Consider the following 17,316-nt stretch of genomic DNA (forward strand, 5'->3'; position numbering starts at 1 on the left):
CCGGGGGCCGGAGGCCGCTTGTGGGCCTCGGCGGGCTGAGGGGCAGGGGCGGGAGCGGGGTTCGGAGGGTCGGCCCTGTGCGGTGCCCTAAGACCAGCGCCGGCTGTTGGCGACCCCGAGCCGTGGGGCCCTTACCTCCCCCGGAGACCCCCGGGCCTGCTGGCGCCTCCTCTTGACCTTTGGCCTTCGGGCCTTACCCCCCGCGCCCCGGGCTCGTCCCCTCACTAGCGGACGAAAGTCCCGGAGGCCGGGCTCTGGGCTGGACGCGGGGTCGCGGCTTGCGGAATCCGCTGGTGGTGGTGGTGGTGGGGGCGCCCCGCGGAGTCAGCGGAAACCGGGTTTGCGGGGTGCAGACGAGTCCCTGGCAGAAGGAAGCGCACAGACGTGGAAGAGACAGTGGCGGCTAGCGGCGTGTGCGCGGCTCGGTCGGTGAAGCGTCTGCCTTGGCTTGGGGCTGGGATCGAGTCCCGCGTGCGGCTCCTTGCTCAGCGGGGAGCCTGCTTCTCCCTCTCCCCTCCGCCCTGCTTGTGCGTGCTCACTCCGTCAAATAAATAAAAAGTCTTAAAAAAAAAAAAGCGGCAGCAAGACCCCACCTTTAGGACCATTAAACACTGGAAATCCCTGAGATTTATGTATTCATAGGTCTAGACTCGGCATGCATGAAGCACCAGACTGGTTCTTTACATGGGTAACTAGGTAGCTATTGAACACTAGATTATGTACAGTTTTACTAAAGTAAGATTAAATTTTAACAATGCCATTTTAAATGTATTTAAATTATTTTGGTTACAACATGTAGGTGTTCAGCCATGTATTACCAGGCCTCCGTTTGAATTCTTGCTCAGGTCCTGCAAATAGTGGAGACAAAAGACAGATCATCTACGAATGAAAAGTAAAACTGATGTTTTCAAATAATAAAATTCAAAGCAGAATCGAATACTCAGCAAAGTTTATTTCAAGGCTGAGGGTTGAATAAAGACATTCTCATGCGAACAAACAGGTTACCAACCCTGTTTAAAGGAGACTATGTCAGGTGGGCTACACCACTGCGACAGGCACACAAAATGAGATGGTTCCAGCATAAAAGACGTTTTCTAAGCCCCCAGGGCTGGTGTCCAGGAGAATAGCTGTTGTCTTCCATAAAGTTAGGGTCAAAAGAACAAGTGGCAAAACAAATGTATTTGTATTAACCTTCAAAATAAAAGTCACTTATTTTATCAGCAAAAACGGGTTTATTTGGGAATAGAGAATTGCAATTAGGAACATGCAAGCTATAGAAAAACCATGGGCCAGTCCAACAAAGGAGAGGAACTTTATCTTATGGAGAAGGAGGAGGACATTGGGAGGGATTACTCTGAACTAAAGAGCAAGAGTCCGAGGTGATGAGGGTTTCTTGGCTGCGGTGCAGGGTGGGCCGTTTTTTGTGGAGGATGCAATGTTGAGCTCTTCTGCTGGGGTCTATAATTCAGTTCTTCCTGTAATCAACATGGAGTGGTATGGCTCCCCCTTCTGGCCACCTGACTCCGTTTTGGTGAGGTTTCCCTTGATTAATTTTCATAATATATGTATACATATATGTAAATTGGGCCTCAGCAAAATTAAAAACTTTTTGTGTTTCAAAGGACACCATGAAGAAAGTGAAAGGACAACCCCCAGAATGAGAGAAAATTTTTGCAAATCATGTATCTGGTAAGGTTCTTCTTTATAGAATATACAAAGAACATGTTCAACTCCATAATAAAAAAACCCAAACCATTAAAAAATGGGCAAAGGAGGGGCGCCGGGCTGGCTCAGTTGGAAGGACATATGACTCTTGATCTCAGGGTCATGAGTTTGAGCCCTATGTTGGGTGTAGAGATTACTAAAAAAAAAAACAAAAAAAAACACTTTAAAAAAAATGGGCAAAGGATTGGACAGAAATTTCTCCATTAAAGATATAGAAATGGCCAATGCACACACACAAAGGTTCTCAATATCATTAGTCACTAGGGAAATGCAAATCAAAACCACAACGAGATACCACTTCCTACGTTGTAGAATGTCTATGACCAAAAGGACAATGCTAAGTATTGGCGAGTATTGGAAAACCTTCACTGGGAACCGCTGCTGGGTGGCCACTGGCAGATTATAAAGGGACAGGATAGCTGAAAACATGACATAGGGTAATTTCAAGGGTGATAGAACCAGTTGATGGGGCGAGGACAGTGACAGTGAAACCTGAAAATGGGGCGACAGCCTTGAGGCACTGCCAGCCACCTGGAGAAAGGGCCAGTGTCTGGCCAGTTGGTCTGCCCAGAGTGGCCAAGGCCCATGCAAGGAGGCCTCCTTCACCAAGAACGAGCATGCAGTTATGTCCCTCACAGTCCCACAGTCGGGTCCATGAAGGTGGCACAGTGCTGCCTTGTCTGGGGCAGTGGGCGTGTCACTCGAGACTGTCTAACAAGCTCTAAACAGGCCACAATAACCCACTTTTCTAGTCCTGCTTACAGGTGCTGCTTGCCACCAGATACTAAGGTCCAGGCCACAAGCCACAAGCTCCAAACAAGCTCCGGTAACCCAGTTTTGGACCAGTTTGATTCAGTTCGGACACTGTGCTAACCCCCCAGATGACCTCAGGATCATTACCATATCATTGTAATAACAAAAAATACCCAGGGTGCCCAGGTCAGGATCCGGGGGTCCTGGGATCAAGTCCAGCGTCAGGCTCCCTGCTCAGCGGGGAGTCTGCTTCTGACTCTCCCTCTGCCTGCTGCTCTGCCCCCCCACACCGTCAAATAAATAAATCTTAAAAAGAACCCAAACACCTGCTCGTGCACTGACAGATTCAACTGAGCCCATTTAAGGCCAAAAAAGAGGTGGCAGTCTGATTCCAAGAAAGCCCTCTTCCTCTTCCCTAAAAAACTCCTAGTCAGCTTGCTTACCAGCCCTTTAATTATCCTAACCCCATATAACCCTGACCATGAGACCTCATCAAAAAGAAGATGCCTTTAGAGCATGAACTCCCCTTCTCCATTCTCTGGTCATTGAATAAATTACCAGCTTGCTACCAAATATGGTTTGGTTATTTGGCAAAGAGTCTTGAGTAGGAGAAGAACTGGCCACTGTGGTAACAGGTAGGCCGCTTGGGCTCCACCACCAGCTTGATTTAAGGGGTCACTGCAGCACCCTCACCATGGGCATACCTGTGAGAAACCCAGAGACCAGCGGCCACTTTGCTGAGTTTGGGACCTCAAAGAATCTTTAATCGGTGGGCTGAAGTGTCCCCAGTGGTAGACCAGACATCTGGGACATTGACCACAGCCCAGTGACCCTGCTGATTGAACCCTGGGGGAACCAGATGGCATGTAGGGGAATCTCTGAGAAGGAAGCCCCCTGAGCCAGCAGCTTTGCTTCAGGTGCCAGAGCTGGGGGGTAAAGTTTCCCCCAAAGAGAGCTGTTCCTCCCAGCAAACAGGTGACACTAGGGGCAGGGTGACTGCACCCCAAACATACGTTTCATTGGACTCAGTCAGATTGCCTGAGACATCAGGGTGAGTGACAAGGCTAGGCATCAGGCGGTCAGCTCTGTAACTGGTCCCAGGCCCAGTGCTGCAGCCCACTCTGGGTCCCCATGACGGGTTTCCTCCCAGGGCTTTATGTCCCCACCTGGGGGCTGTGCAGTGGTCAGGTGCATGCCTTAGGACTCAGGGTGCACCTTGAGGGCCCAGCATGGTCTGATGAGTCTTGTCATCTAGGCACTTTCCCTGTGTGACCATGACGCAAGCCCCGGGCAGGGGGCGGTGGCAGGCAGTGCACCAGCCGGCTGTCCTGGAGCTGGGATGGGGTGCAGAGGGAGCGTGTGTGTGTGTGTGTGGGGGGGTTGTGGGGGGCCCAGGGCCACCCACTCAGCAAGTGGCTGCACAAAAGCTGCTCTCCACTGTTGCAGTCCCCAGGACAGCAGGCCACTCGTGGCAGTCACTCATGGGCGCCTTGACCTGCTTGGTTGCCTGTATAACCAGCCACAGAAACTGTTCAGTATCAGGAGAGGGGTCAGCCTGTGGTCTGGGCACTGTAAGAAATTTCAGACACCACTTCCCGCCCTATGGCAACACCTCTCCCAACATCATTTTTTTAAAGCACACGCATCCCTTGCATGTACATTTCATTGAGAATCACATATTTATATATATTTGTATGTCCATTTTCTGAATTCCACGAGGGCTGGGATTTGTCTCTTCTTCCGGGATGAGTCCTCAGCACCTTGAATTATTTGAATAGGTCTTCTCATGTTTAAGAAGCTGTTAGATTATAGGCGGTGGCCCTGGTGCCATCATGGCAGCAGCCTGGATATCTGTCTTTGCACAGAGGGATTCCAGAAGGAGGCACAGTTGGGGGTGGGTCTCCAGCACCCAGAATGCTCACCCTTCCCACTCCTGTCCACTCTTTGGCTTCAAAAATACTAGCAGCCAGACCTATATGCTGCAGGAAGGACACTGGGAGACTCTTACTGGGGAGCCTGGCCAGCCCAAAGGAAGGACTTAGAGATACTGATGGGGTGGGGTTCCCCAATTAACAACTCCCCACCCTGAGCACCCCGGAGTCAAGCTCAAATTCGATGAGTCCCACTTACAAAGCTGATATTTCCAAACAGCCTTCTGGCCTATTCCTCTTCACAAGCAAGCAAACACTACCCGCCAGCATGTAAAGTGTCTTCCTGGAAGGTAGAAACAGAAGAAACAATTTGCAGCAACCCTACCAAGCAGGAGAACAACACTTCAACATTTCTCATTCACATCCTCAGACGTTGCTTCCTTGAACCAAGAACAGAGCGTTTCTCTAAAACGAGACACGTGTGTTAGAAGAGCTCTTGGAAATTAAACTCTATGACAGCAGAAAAAAAGCCTCATGGGGAGAAATCCTTCAGAAAGCCGAGCAACAGGTGAAGATGGAAAACAGGAGAGAATACATTGAACGTTCAAGGTTCGGTCTCAAACCCCTGACATCCTAAAATAGGAATTTTAGAAAGAGGTAACAGCAAATGGCAGACAAGGCATTGGTGGAAACCACTGATTAGTGAAATAACCTAGGAAGAAGCTCCCAGGACTGAAGGACAGGTGTTTCCAGACTGAGTTCCCAACATAGTGAAAGAAAGTCCAGGCGCATGGAGACACCGCCCTGTGAAATTTCAACAGATGACCCTAAAAATGTGCAGAGAGGAGCAAGCCTCCATGTGGTAAACGATCATCAATTCGAGTGCCTGTGAATTTCCTTCTTCTTTTTAAGATCTGAGAGAGTGAGAGAGAGAGCACGAGTGGAGGTATGGACAGAGGAAGAGGGACAAGCAGACTCCTTACTGAGCAGAGAGCCCAATGTAGGGATCAGTGACAGGACCCTGAGATCATGACTTGAGCCGAAAGTCAGATGCTTAATCCACTGAGCCACCCAGGTGCCCTTGCCTGTGAATTTCTTAACAGCACTCCTAGAAGGGAGGAGACGATGCCTTCACCGTCTGAAGGAAGAGGTCTCTAACCTAGAGTTCTATGCTTAGGCAAACTACAAGTGTGAGGACGAAACCAAGACATTTTCAGGTTTGCAGTATCACTAAAAAAATGATTTCCCAGCCACCTCTTTTCGGCTTCACCCAAACAGGTGAGTGAATCAAGAAAAAAAATAGCAGGCTGAGGAGGGCCAGCACAGGGGGATAGAAGGGAATCCTCTGGGAGACGGAGAGGGGAAAACCCAGACAGAGAGACCATCTACCCAGACTGCCGCTGACTTAGGAGTGGTGGCTGAAGCCTGCAGAGCCTCCCGTCCCTGGCCACCCTCCCTGGCTGGAATAGGTGGCCACAGAAAGTCCATGGAAGCCTCCCAGTGGACCTAGTGCGTGCCTAAGAAGGAATGACGCAGCGCCGCGTTGCAGGGAAGCCTCTTGGCAGACGGCGGCAGCTTTCTAACCCTCACAAGACAGTGGAAAGCAGACCCTCCTGAATTAGGCGAGCTCTCTAGAAAGGCCTGCATGCTAGAATATTCACTAAATGTCTCCTGGGACGGGTGGGGGGTAGGGTGTGGGGGGTGGGGGAAGGGGGACATGCGAGAAAGTTCTTCGCTTACCTTTTATCTCCAACTGTGCGTATAAACACCTGTGACCACACACAGAACAGTGTCGTCGCCGAGAGGCTGTTTTACAGCCTCACTTTGGACGTGCTAAGCTCTCCCTGTCCCACCCTGACAGCACAGCCACCCTCCAACTTCCAGCCATAGGCTCCACGAGGTCCCAAGGTGAAGCACCTTCTGATCGCCTTTCCCACGTCTCCTTCGGAAGGAGACACGAGCCGCCTGGACGGCCGGCCCCATCCGCCCTCCATGGGGACACCCGCCCAGATGGCCCAGCAGCAGGGCCGCGGCGCCGGCCGACGGCGGGACATACACATAGCTATGGAGCCACGCTCGCCCTCACCCTGCCCTGCAGCCCGCACGTGGGCCGCAACTCTAGGGGAGGCCCCAAACCCCGCCCAGAGGGTCACGCGGTGCGCCTGCCGCCGGGGCCTGGCCTCATCCCGCGCTCCNCGGCGGGGCGCACGGGGACTGCGCGACACGGCGCGATGGAGTCGAGTGGAGGCCGCGCGGAGAGCTCGGGCCGCGGCCCGCGGGTGCTGGTGGTGGGCAGCGGCATCGCGGGACTGGGCGCCGCGCAGAGGCTTTGCCGCCACCCGGCCTTCCCGCAGCTGCGGGTCCTGGAGGCCACTGGCCGCGCAGGCGGCCGCATCCGCTCGGAGCGCGGCTTCGGTAACGGACTCTCCCGGAACCCCTTCCCCGAGCCCATTTCCGGAACCCAACGGGTGCTGCCCGGGCTCTGCCGCTCCTGGTCCGGCCTGCACCCGGGCTTAACCGACCCGGAAGCCTTACCTGGCCTCCCCGAGTGAATCTCCGCCCCACCCCGCTTAACCAGGCCAAGTTCACTGGTCCCCGAAACTCGGCTGCCCGGTTGGCAGGCCGGCCCCGCCGGAGAGGGTTACCTATGTCTCTGCAGTCGCTCTGGTTGTGTTCCACCAGGAGCTCCCCCTCCAGCCTCCCGGTCACTCCCAGGCACCCCTTCTGCCCCCATGCCGGCTCTCCAAGTGTCCTCCGAAGGCGAAGGCGGGTGCAGGCCAGCACTCCCCCGCCCCCCAAATGTTCCCCTTAAAGTAGGTCTGACCAGGCCCTAGGACTGTAGTCTTCAGGACCTCGTGTCCCTGGGGCTAGTTCTCAGAGCATATTTGGGAAGGGCAGGGCTGGTGTGGTCCAGCAGAAGGGCTCGGGTTGGCCTTTGCGGGGCGGGAATCTCAAAGTGTCATGTCCTGCCCCCCCCCCAGGTGGTGTGGTAGAACTAGGTGCTCACTGGATCCATGGGCCCTCACAGAGCAACCCGGTCTTTCAGCTGGCTGCCAGGTACCAGCTGCTGGGGGAGAAGGACTTGTCAGAGGAGAACCAGCAGATCGACACTGGGGGTCATGTGGGCCTGCCCTCCGTGTCCTACGGCAGCTCCGGGGTAAGTGTGAGCCATGAGCTGGTGGTGGAGATGGCGAGTCTTTTCTACAGTCTCATAGACCAGACTCGGGAGTTCCTGCACACAGCCGACGCCCCAGTGCCCAGCGTTGGGGAGTACCTCAAGAAGGAGATCCGTCGGTGCGCGGCTGGCTGGATGGGGGATGAGCCGACCAGGAAGCTCAAGCTGGCCATCCTCAACAGCTTCTTCAACGTGGAGTGCTGTGTCAGCGGCACCCACAGCATGGACCTGGTGGCCCTCGCACCCTTCGGGGAGTACACCGTGCTGCCCGGGCTGGACTGCACCTTTCCTGGGTATGTGCATGCCCCGCCCACCCAGTCAGCCCTCCAGGCACCCTGGGACCCCCTCCCTGTGCTCCTGGAGTCCCTCCATGCACCCAATCCCCTCCAGGCACCCTGGGACCCCCTCCCTGTGCCCTGGGCCCCTTCCATTTACCCGAGTTCCCCTCCCTGTACTCCTGGAGTCCTTCCATACACCCTTGCCCCCTCCATGTACCCTGGGCTCCCTCCATGCACCCAGAACCCCTCCACGCACCCTGGGCCCCCTCCATGCACCCTGGGGCCCCCTCCATTTACCTGAGTTCTCCCTGTGCTCCTGGAGTCCTTCCATGTACCCTGGGACCCCCTCCATGCACCCCAGTCCCCTCTCTATGCGCCCAGGTCTGCTCTGAACCCTGGGCCCCTTTATGCACCCTGGTCCCTCTCCATATACCCTGGGACCCTTTCCATTTACCTCAGGTTGAGCTTTGGGAAGCAGGGGAATGGTGAGAAGGTCAGGAGGGCATTTGTCTTCCTTGTTTTCGAGAGATGGCTCATTTGTTTCTCTAGTTTAGCTCACTTGGGAAAAATAATTATTTTCAGGAAAAGGTGGTTAAAAGAAGGCAGTGCATCTCGTAACGCTTTCTTCCTCCTGTATTTACGAGGCCTCTTATGTGCTAAGTGCTGTGTGAGGCTCCAGCCTGATGGACAGACAGCCCACCCCTGTGGTGGGAGGCTCTCCCCTCACCGAGCACTCAAGAGGCCCTCACAGGACTGTCCTGCTGGGCTCTCCGGAGTCACCCCAAGCCTCCTGGCAGGGGAGGGCATTTGTGATCAGAAGTAGGGTTCCAGGCGGGCAGGGAGGAAGCCTTTTCCTCCCCCGATTACCTCCACTCGCTCACGCTCACCTAATCCCCCTGCTAGCCTAAGGTAGACTGGAAACCCCTGGGGAGAACCCCTGCCCTCCTCCCTCCTTCCCTGCAGGGCCACCTCTGCCGGCAGCTCCCTCTGAGAACACCAACACCTCTGTCTGTCCTAGGGGCTACCAGGGGCTCACAAACTGCATAATGGCCTCCTTGCCAGAGGGTGTGATCGTTTTTAACAAGCCCGTGAAGACCATTCACTGGAATGGGTCCTTCCAGGAAGCCTTGTCTCCTGGGGAAACGTTTCCAGTGTTGGTGGAGTGTGAGGACGGGGCCTGCTTCCCTGCACATCACGTCATCATCACCGTGCCCTTAGGTAAAGCCTGTTTTCCCTGTCAGGTTTCCCTTTGGTCACCACGCCTGGGGCCCCGACCTCTGGCTCTGTCCGAGCTCAGCGGGCTCTGGAGTGTTGTCCAGGCTCTAGCTCACATTTTCTATCTAGTTTCGGGCAGGATTATTCTGTTGTGTTTTGTGGCAATTGCATGCTTTGGAATTGAGTTGCACATTAAGAGAAAATGGATGTCTTGCTCCTTTCCGAGGAAAGGCTGGGACTGCTTCCAGAAGTTCACCGAAGCTGTGCTTTCTTGGAGACGGAAGTGGGTGTGAAAAGCAACTCTCAGCTTCAGTCGTGGTGTAATCGAGGGAGGGTCCAGCACATGGTTCTGTTTAATTCTGGATCTGACCCCCGAGGCACAAGCCATTTTGGCAATTTGACAAAAGGCGGATGCGGCTGAGAGCCAACCCGCGTCTGTGCCATCTCGCCGGCTCCGCGTAGGTCCCCGTCCTGTCTGACAGATGCAGACAGAGTTATGCCGCTTACCTGTGCGAGTTCACAAAGCTAGCAGGGGCCAGGGCTGATGGAGGGCACAGAGCAAGGGTCCAGCCATCCCGGTTTGCTCAGGACCGACGTGCTGGCGGTGGGTGAGCTGGCGAGCACCAGCTCCGTTCTCCCACACGGGGACTCAGGTGGGACGTAGTCGCATGGTCTGCGGCTTCTCTCTTAGCCGCCCCCTCTCTTCTTGGTTAATACAACTTCCGTCAGTCCTTCCACGTCAGCATGCATGGATCGCTCAGTCTTCCTTGACCCCCAGCAGTGTCTGTTCGTTCACCGTCGCAGTGCGTGCTTGCTGAGCCGCTGCTCTCAGTAGTGAGTGCATTACCGTGACTGTCGATGTTGTTCACTGGGAGCCAGGACACCTGTCACATTGGCTCTTTAGAGCCATGTAGTGTTTTCTTGTGTGTAGGGGTCATTGTATTCCGTAGTTGATGGAAATTCAGCTTATTTTCACTTCTTTTGTTTTACATGGAATTTTCCATGTGCATTTAAAAACACTTGTGTGAATAGATCACAGTAGTGGGAGCTGCTGGGTTGAGGGTCTGGGCAGATGGGACTGTGGTGGAGGGCATGGTGACCCCTCTGTGGGTCCTCACAGCCTCTGTGGATCTGTTTCCTCTTGGGCTGTTCGTCCTTTACTTACTGGCTTGCAAGTTATCTGTGCTGTCAGGACACTGGTTGTGCTGCAAATAGTCTGTCTTGTGTTTGACTCTGGCCCGGAATTAATTTTTTTGCCATGCAGATTATTTTTCATGTAGCATCTGGATATAAAGCCTTCATATTGTGATTGCCATGCAGATTATTTTTCATGTAGCATCTGGATATAAAGCCTGCATATTGTGCTACTCCCAAGGACTCCAGAGCTGCAGGGTTTGCAGATGTCGAGAGGCAGACAGGTTTAGAAGTGAGAAACTGTCCTACAGAGCAGTTTGGGTGGGGCACGACAGCTGTCCCTGCCTGACCAGGTGGCCACAGGGCCTTTCGTGTCCCTGCACTATGGTGCTGCTCACTGAGGCTGAGTCCCGATGGACAGAGCCAGCCTGATTTCTGGGAGCCCAGTTGAGCTGGGGCTGGTGTGGGTCTCTAGTGGACATGGTCTCTGGAAGCCTCCTTTCTCTGACTGCTCTGATGGGCGTCAAGGTGGGTTCCTAGGGCTGTCCATTTCAGTAGGAGAGATTTATGTGGTGTAAGTTGAGTCTGCTTGTGAATTGCAGGTTTTCTTAAAGAACATCTGGACACCTTCTTTGAACCACCACTTCCCACTGAGAAGGCAGAAGCGATCAGGAAAATAGGCTTTGGGACCAACAATAAAATCTTCCTGGAGTTCGAGGAGCCCTTCTGGGAGCCAGACTGCCAGTACATCCAGGTGGTGTGGGAGGACGCATCGCCCCTGGAGGACGTCGCCTCTGAGCTGCGGCACGTCTGGTTCAAGAAGCTCATTGGCTTTTTGGTCCTGCCCTCCTCTGAGTATGTATGCTTCTTGAGTTTCTGTGAGGAGGCTTCAGGTGTGAGCTCGGAGAGGCCTGGTTCATTGGCCTTCATTTGGTTGAGAATCCAGCAGTGCGTTGATTCTCTGGGAGACATTTCTGGAAGATTTCTGGGTGGGATTCCGAGGGCACCCCAGAGCGCTGATGACAGACACTGGCGCCCTAACCACTGCAGGGACAGATGGAAGCCTCTTGTAGGCAGCCCGTTGGCGCGTCTCGGGGCCTAGAATGAGCTGGTGGCCTGGAGGGTATGTGGACTCAGTAAGAAAGTATTTACTGAAATTCCCAGGAAGCTGGGGTGTGTAGGTTACAGAAGGAATTTGAAATGTGGAAGTGTCTGTAACCGGAGATAATATTTAAACCTGATGCAGTAATTGAACAAAATATCCTTATAAGTCAGGAATCAAAGACCCGTCAGGGGCTAACTTGTGTGGTCCAGCTATAACGCATAAATAATGCAGTGTATATGGACTTGGTGCTAACTCAGAAAATAAGACCATGAATAATTTAGGGAGGGAGGGACTGATTTTTCCAGCAAGTCAATTGGCAGACATGATTCCGAGTTTCCATACAGAGACGTGGGAGGATTGGGGACCATATTCTTGGCCTGGAGGATGAAACACCTGTCAGCAACGCTCATCCCCAACGGCCACAGGGGCCGGGTGCACAGCCTCCTCCCACCTCTGAGGGGCCCTGCATGTGGCCTTTGCCCTGAACATAAACCTGACATCCAGGGGTGTGGATTGATAGCGGAACGGTGGCCGGGTGTGCTTGGCTCCATAGCCTGTGCTCAGGACACTGGTGGGGACAGTCCTCGGGATACTCTGTGGTCCAGGACGGTGGCTCTCACACTTTGTGGTCTCTGGACCCCCTTTTATACTCTTCAGAAAGATTGAGGATTCCAGAGAGCTTTTGTTTAGGTGGTTGTATCTGTACATTTACCACATTAGAAATTAAAACTGAGAAATTTAAAAATATTTGTTCTTTAAACTGAGTAAATCTGTACCATGTTAGCATAAATAGCATTTTTCTTGAGGGGGGGAGGGGCAGAGGATGAGAGAGACTGTCAAGCCGACTCCACCCTCAGTGCAGAGCCCGACATGGGGCTCAGTCCCACGACCCTGAGATCATGACCGGAGCTGAAATCGAGTGCCAGATGCTTAACCAACTGAGCCACCCAGGCACCCCAACCCCATTGCACTTTTAAATGAAAATACATGAACATTTTTAAATGAAAAATAACTATTTTTTTCCTTTTTCAGGTGAAAAATAACTATATTTCTAAAACAAAATTTAGTGAGGAGAGTAATGCTTTGTCATTTTTCCTAATCTCTTTACTCTCTGGCCTAAGAACAGACAGCTCGGCTCTCAAGGCTGTCGGTATGTGGGGTGCTGTGTCTCGTTCCGCTTGAAGGAGATGAAAAGCCTCCACTCAGACACGTAGCGCGGACAAGGGGCAGTGTTTGCACAGACTTCAGATGCTGTGGGTACTCTTTGATATGGCACCGACACCTAAGACACGGTCGGTCCTTTGAGGTCAGGCGCGGTGTGGAATCTGAAAGCTCGTGCGTGGATGTTTCTGCTTGAGGGTGCTAAAATCCAGTCTGTCCTAAACTTTGAATGGATCTTGCACCTGTCCCTAGTTCGGTCATTCTGAAAATAATGGTTTATGCAGTCTTCCAAACGTTGGTATATTTCATTGTACAACATCAAACAATTAAGTTTATTAATATCACCACAGATCTCAGAAAACTCTCTTGGTATTGGGAACCTATCAAGCTGTTGGTGGCAGATAAAGTTTTCTAAAACTGTAATTTTTGCTTGAGAGCTTGAATTTTATCAGTGGCAGTAAATGCTTGCAGCCGTTTTCCTTGTGATAGACACACTGTTCATTTTCGAGAAAACGTCTGCCAAACACCCAAGCTTGAATACCAACCATGTTCTTTCAAGTAACAACAGTGTCCGTGAGAGAAGGAGCTGCTCAGTTGGCAACTCAGACCACCGCACAGGGCTGTCCCAGGGACTGCCACACAGCAGCGTGCTGCAGAAGTGCTTTGTGCCTGTGTCTCGTTTGTCCCACAGAAGGTGACAGACGTGTACTCAAGAGTCGAGATTTAACGGTTAATCACTTTCTCTGCTTCAGCCAGGACGTTCTCAAGTGAATCGGGCATTTATTTGTTTATTTTTGTACGGTGTGCGTGTCCAGAAGAGCCCTGTGCCTGCTAGTGTGGTGTGTGCCCTGCCCCCGCTCTGTGAGGGGACAGCCGTTCACACGCGGTGGGCACGTCAGCGTGTACGTTCACACAGTAGAAGGAGCACACACCGTCCAGTGTTAGGAAAAGATCCGCGCACACTGGAACCGCGGGCGGGTGACCCGGCGGACGTTGTCTCAGGGTGTGTCTCTCCGCACAGGTCGGTCCACGTCCTCTGTGGGTTCATTGCTGGGCTGGAGTCCGAGTTTATGGAGACTCTGTCCGACGAGGAAGTGCTTCTGTCTCTAACCCAAGTGCTTCGCAGGGTGACAGGTACTGAGCGTGTGTGGCCGGGCACCACAGGGGCTCCTTGTTGGCGATCTCTGGACAGGAACCCAGCTTGGCGCTATAACCCTCCAGGAACCCTCCAGGGACAGTCCTTCCTGGTGTTAGTGGGGTCACGCAGAGTGCTCATCTCCGAGGAACTGAAAGGGCTTGGCAAACACTCTCCACTTCTGTTTTCTGTTTCTGGGTGTCCCGAGTTCAGCAAAGCGGGAAGACAGGGAGAGCCTCGGATGAGTACACTCGTGGTGGGGTTTTCTTCCCCGGGTGGTTTCCTTCGTTTTAAACTGTGGGGTCTTCAAGGGCAGCTGGACGGGGGCCAGGGGGCAGTGGTGCCGCACTGATGCCATCTCTGGGTGCAGGAAACGCCAGGCTCCCCGCGCCCAGGAGCGTGCTACGCTCCCGCTGGCACAGCGCCCCGTACACCAGGGGCTCCTACAGCTACGTGGCCGTGGGCAGCACTGGGGACGACATTGACCTGCTGGCGCAGCCCCTGCCCGCGGACGGCGCAGAGGCGCAGGTGAGGCGGGCGTGGTTGGGGCGGGGCCCCTGTGGCTGAGTCCCAGGGCTTTTTGAAATTAGGAATCATGAAACATGTATTATTTTATCAGAATTCTAATGCACTTAGCCTAAAGCATCAGAAAATTCTACAGTGCTGGTAGCAAAATAACAAAGTCCAGCAGGCTGCTGGAGGGCCCGAGTCTCAGCTCCAAATTTACTGCATCTCCAAATAACGTGCTTATACTGCCACTTTTTACAGAACAGTCAGTCGTGGAAGACTGGATGTGTGCACAAGCAGGCTGGACCTTTGGGTCCCCACCTGCAGCTTCAGCGCTGTGCGGTGGTGGCCGTGGCCCATCTCCCCCGCCCCTGCCGTGATTATGACATCGTTTTACTGCAGACACCCCCGAATGGGTCTCTAAAGATGAAGGGTGCCCTCTGAAGATGTGTGACTATAGCAAAGTTATCCCACTTAAAAATTAATGATAACTCCTCCATATTATCCAAAACTCAGGGTTCAGTTTCCCAAGTGCCTTATAATCTCTCTATGGTCTGCTCGTTCCCTAATGTGGCTCCTTGAATTTTCAGTTTTAGGCATCCCTGATTGACTCTCCCTTTGGCAGATAAGGTTCTAGTTCTCTTCCACCCCTCTGCCCACCAGCACTTAGCTCTGCCCCCAGCTCCCCACGTGTGATGCATACTTCTGGTAAGAGCACTACTGGGTGTCTCCATCATCTGTTTTGCTCCAGGCCCCGTCCCCATCTGGCCTGTAAGGACACTGGGGTTCCTTTCCTGCCTGTTTGTACATGTGAGTGTGCGTCTGCAAGTCTGTGGGCAGGTGTGTGCAGGTGTAGCACGTGCAAGTGAGTGTGACTGAGTGCATGTGTGAGAGAGCGCAGGGCTCCATTTTCTGTGCACGTCATTGCCTGGACTCTTAACTCTTTCCATCATCACTTCCTTCCCACGCCCCAGCGTCAGCCCGAGTCAGCTCCCTGTGTGCAGCCCTTGCCTGTCCGGTGCCCCACGCCCCTCCTGTCCTGCCTGCCCTGTGCACTTACTTTTTGGAGCATTTATTCCAGTAGCTTCCTGACGAGGGGGTGCAGGGGAGGTAAATTTTTAGAGAAAGTTTACATGTATGAAAATATCCTTTTTCTGCCCTAAGACTTTAGGTGTTCCAGTCCTGTCACTATGTAACAAGCCACCCTGAAACCCAGTGGTGGGAACAACCACTTTATTATGCTGATGGTTCTGTAGGTGGGCACAAGGGACCGTCTGTTTGTGGCCATGATGTCTGGGGTCTCAGCAGGGAAGACTTGACCTGTGCCGGGGTCACTCAGGACTGGGGTGAGGGTCATCGGAGGCTGCTTGTCTTGCACAGCTGCCCTGGGCTGGGACACTGATGGGAGCACCTGCTCGTGGCCTGTGTGTGTCTCAGGCTTCCTCACAGCACGGCTGCTGCTGCCACATGGCGGCCCAGGGCTCCAGCACAGACGTTCAGTGGAGAAGGCAGCTGCGTCGCCTCTCGTGGCCCAGCTAGGACGTCAGAAGGTGCCACTCTGCCATACTCCACTGCACAGTGGTCACAAGCCTGCCCAGATTCAAGGGCAGGACACAGATACGGGAGGGAGTCTCCAAGAACTGGTAACCCTGTAAGAGCCACACGCTGGGTGTAAATCCTAGTTGGAGAGGCACGTCCCTCAGCGTTTGGAAGACGTTCTTCAGTGCTGCTCTTGGGAAGTCCAGAGCCATTCGGCTTCCTTTCTTTCCTACCTCATAGGAGGCTTGGAAATATCTCAGCTCTCTGTTCTTTTGCCTCCTCCTTTTCCTTCTTTTGTGGGATTTTTTTTTTTTTAAAGATTTTATTTATCTATTCATTCGACAGAGATAGAGACAGCCAGCGAGAGAGGGAACACAAGCAGGGGGAGTGGGAGAGGAAGAAGCAGGCTCATAGCAGAGGAGCCTGATGTGGCTCGATCCCACAACGCCGGGATCACGCCCTGAGCCGAAGGCAGACGCTCAACCGCTGTGCCACCCAGGCGCCCCTTGTGGGATTTTTTTGTTTGGATGGGGGACTGGTCCTCAAATTTTTTTCTTTTTCCTTCCTAATTTCCATCTCTTTGGGTTTTCACTCTGTGTTTTGGGTGAAGTTCTTCACATTGCATCCCAAACCGTCTGTCGCCTTTTCCATTTTGCAGTCGCTTTTGATTGCAGGGGTGTGTGCTGTCTGCGTACCGCTCGTGCTTCCTGACCGTCTTAGGGCTCAGTGGGATTAGTGACCGATAAAGCCATACGCTTGCGGTCAGCTCTGCAGCCGCGGTGAGAGGCGTGTGGCTGCAGCCTGACCCCTGGCACCCTGGGCTAACCCTGGCTTTTCTTTGCAGCTCCAGATGCTGTTTGCAGGGGAAGCCACACATCGGACGTTTTACTCCACCACGCACGGGGCTCTGCTGTCTGGCTGGAGGGAGGCTGACCGGCTCATTGCTCTGCGGGACCCCCAGGCACAGCTGCCCGGGCCCCGGCTCTGAGCCGTGCTCCTCCCATTCCGAGCCCAGCTCTGCCCCTCCAGTGCCAGGGGGAGGCTGACACCGTCCTTTCCTCTGACAGAGAGCGTCTGGCCTGGCTTGAGATTGGGGGACGTTACTGACAGCCTGCCTTTTTTGGTGACCGGGGCAAGCTCTCATTTTTCATGTCACAGACTCTGGCCAGGCCCAGCCTGAGCTGAGTGTGACGTCTTCTTGGAGAAATGAGACATGGGATGCTACCACTGCTGCTGGGGGCATGCCCATAAAGTGTGTTAACACCTCCATGTCTCCTCGTTCTTGCACCTCAGGCCCGCGGCACCTGTCACTTCTGTCTTCGCCAGGCCCCAGGCGCCCCCTCCCCTGAGCTCCCTGGACTCTGGATGCTGTAGTTGCCCCGTGTCCCTGCCACCTTCAGGCATTCCTGAGCTCTTATTGCCGGTCTCAGGACTGCACTGACAGATACTCTAGCAGACACCCACTGTGTGATGGGTTGGGAGAAGGCCAGAGAGCGCGGACTTATGAGTACACAGGGGCACCCCATCCTGACCTGGGGCCAGAGGTTTTCTCGAGGAAGTGAATAAAAAATGAGGCCTCGAGAGTGCAGAGGGGTGGGATAGGTGGTGTGTCGGGTGAGCGGGGAGCATGTCAGTGCAGCGGGCAGGGTTGGGGTGCCCTGGGTGCTGTGCTCGGCTGACCCCAACTCATCTTGCTTCATCTTCCAAGTGTCCCAGAG

At 53.7% G+C, this 17,316-nt stretch overlaps 1 protein-coding gene across 2 annotated transcripts; it reads left to right on the forward strand.

Annotated features, from left to right (window-relative positions):
• The first annotated feature begins 6,542 nt into the window (after positions 1-6,542).
• On the forward strand, positions 6,543-16,863 carry PAOX (polyamine oxidase). 2 transcript variants are annotated; one of them, XM_011236601.3, is made up of 7 exons: positions 6,543-6,764; positions 7,331-7,817; positions 8,821-9,020; positions 10,754-11,006; positions 13,439-13,551; positions 13,923-14,080; positions 16,443-16,863. In XM_011236601.3, exons 1-7 carry the CDS (start codon positions 6,581-6,583, stop codon positions 16,584-16,586), a joined length of 1,539 nt encoding a protein of 512 aa, XP_011234903.2. In that variant the 5' UTR covers positions 6,543-6,580; the 3' UTR covers positions 16,587-16,863. The 2 variants fall into 2 exon arrangements, with proteins under 2 accessions (XP_011234903.2, XP_034519426.1); XM_034663535.1 differs by lacking the exon at positions 16,443-16,863 and adding an exon at positions 14,650-15,952.
• The last annotated feature ends 453 nt before the right edge of the window (positions 16,864-17,316 follow it).

This window comes from Ailuropoda melanoleuca, chromosome 6, assembly GCF_002007445.2.
Source record: "Ailuropoda melanoleuca isolate Jingjing chromosome 6, ASM200744v2, whole genome shotgun sequence".
NCBI lineage: Eukaryota > Metazoa > Chordata > Mammalia > Carnivora > Ursidae > Ailuropoda > Ailuropoda melanoleuca.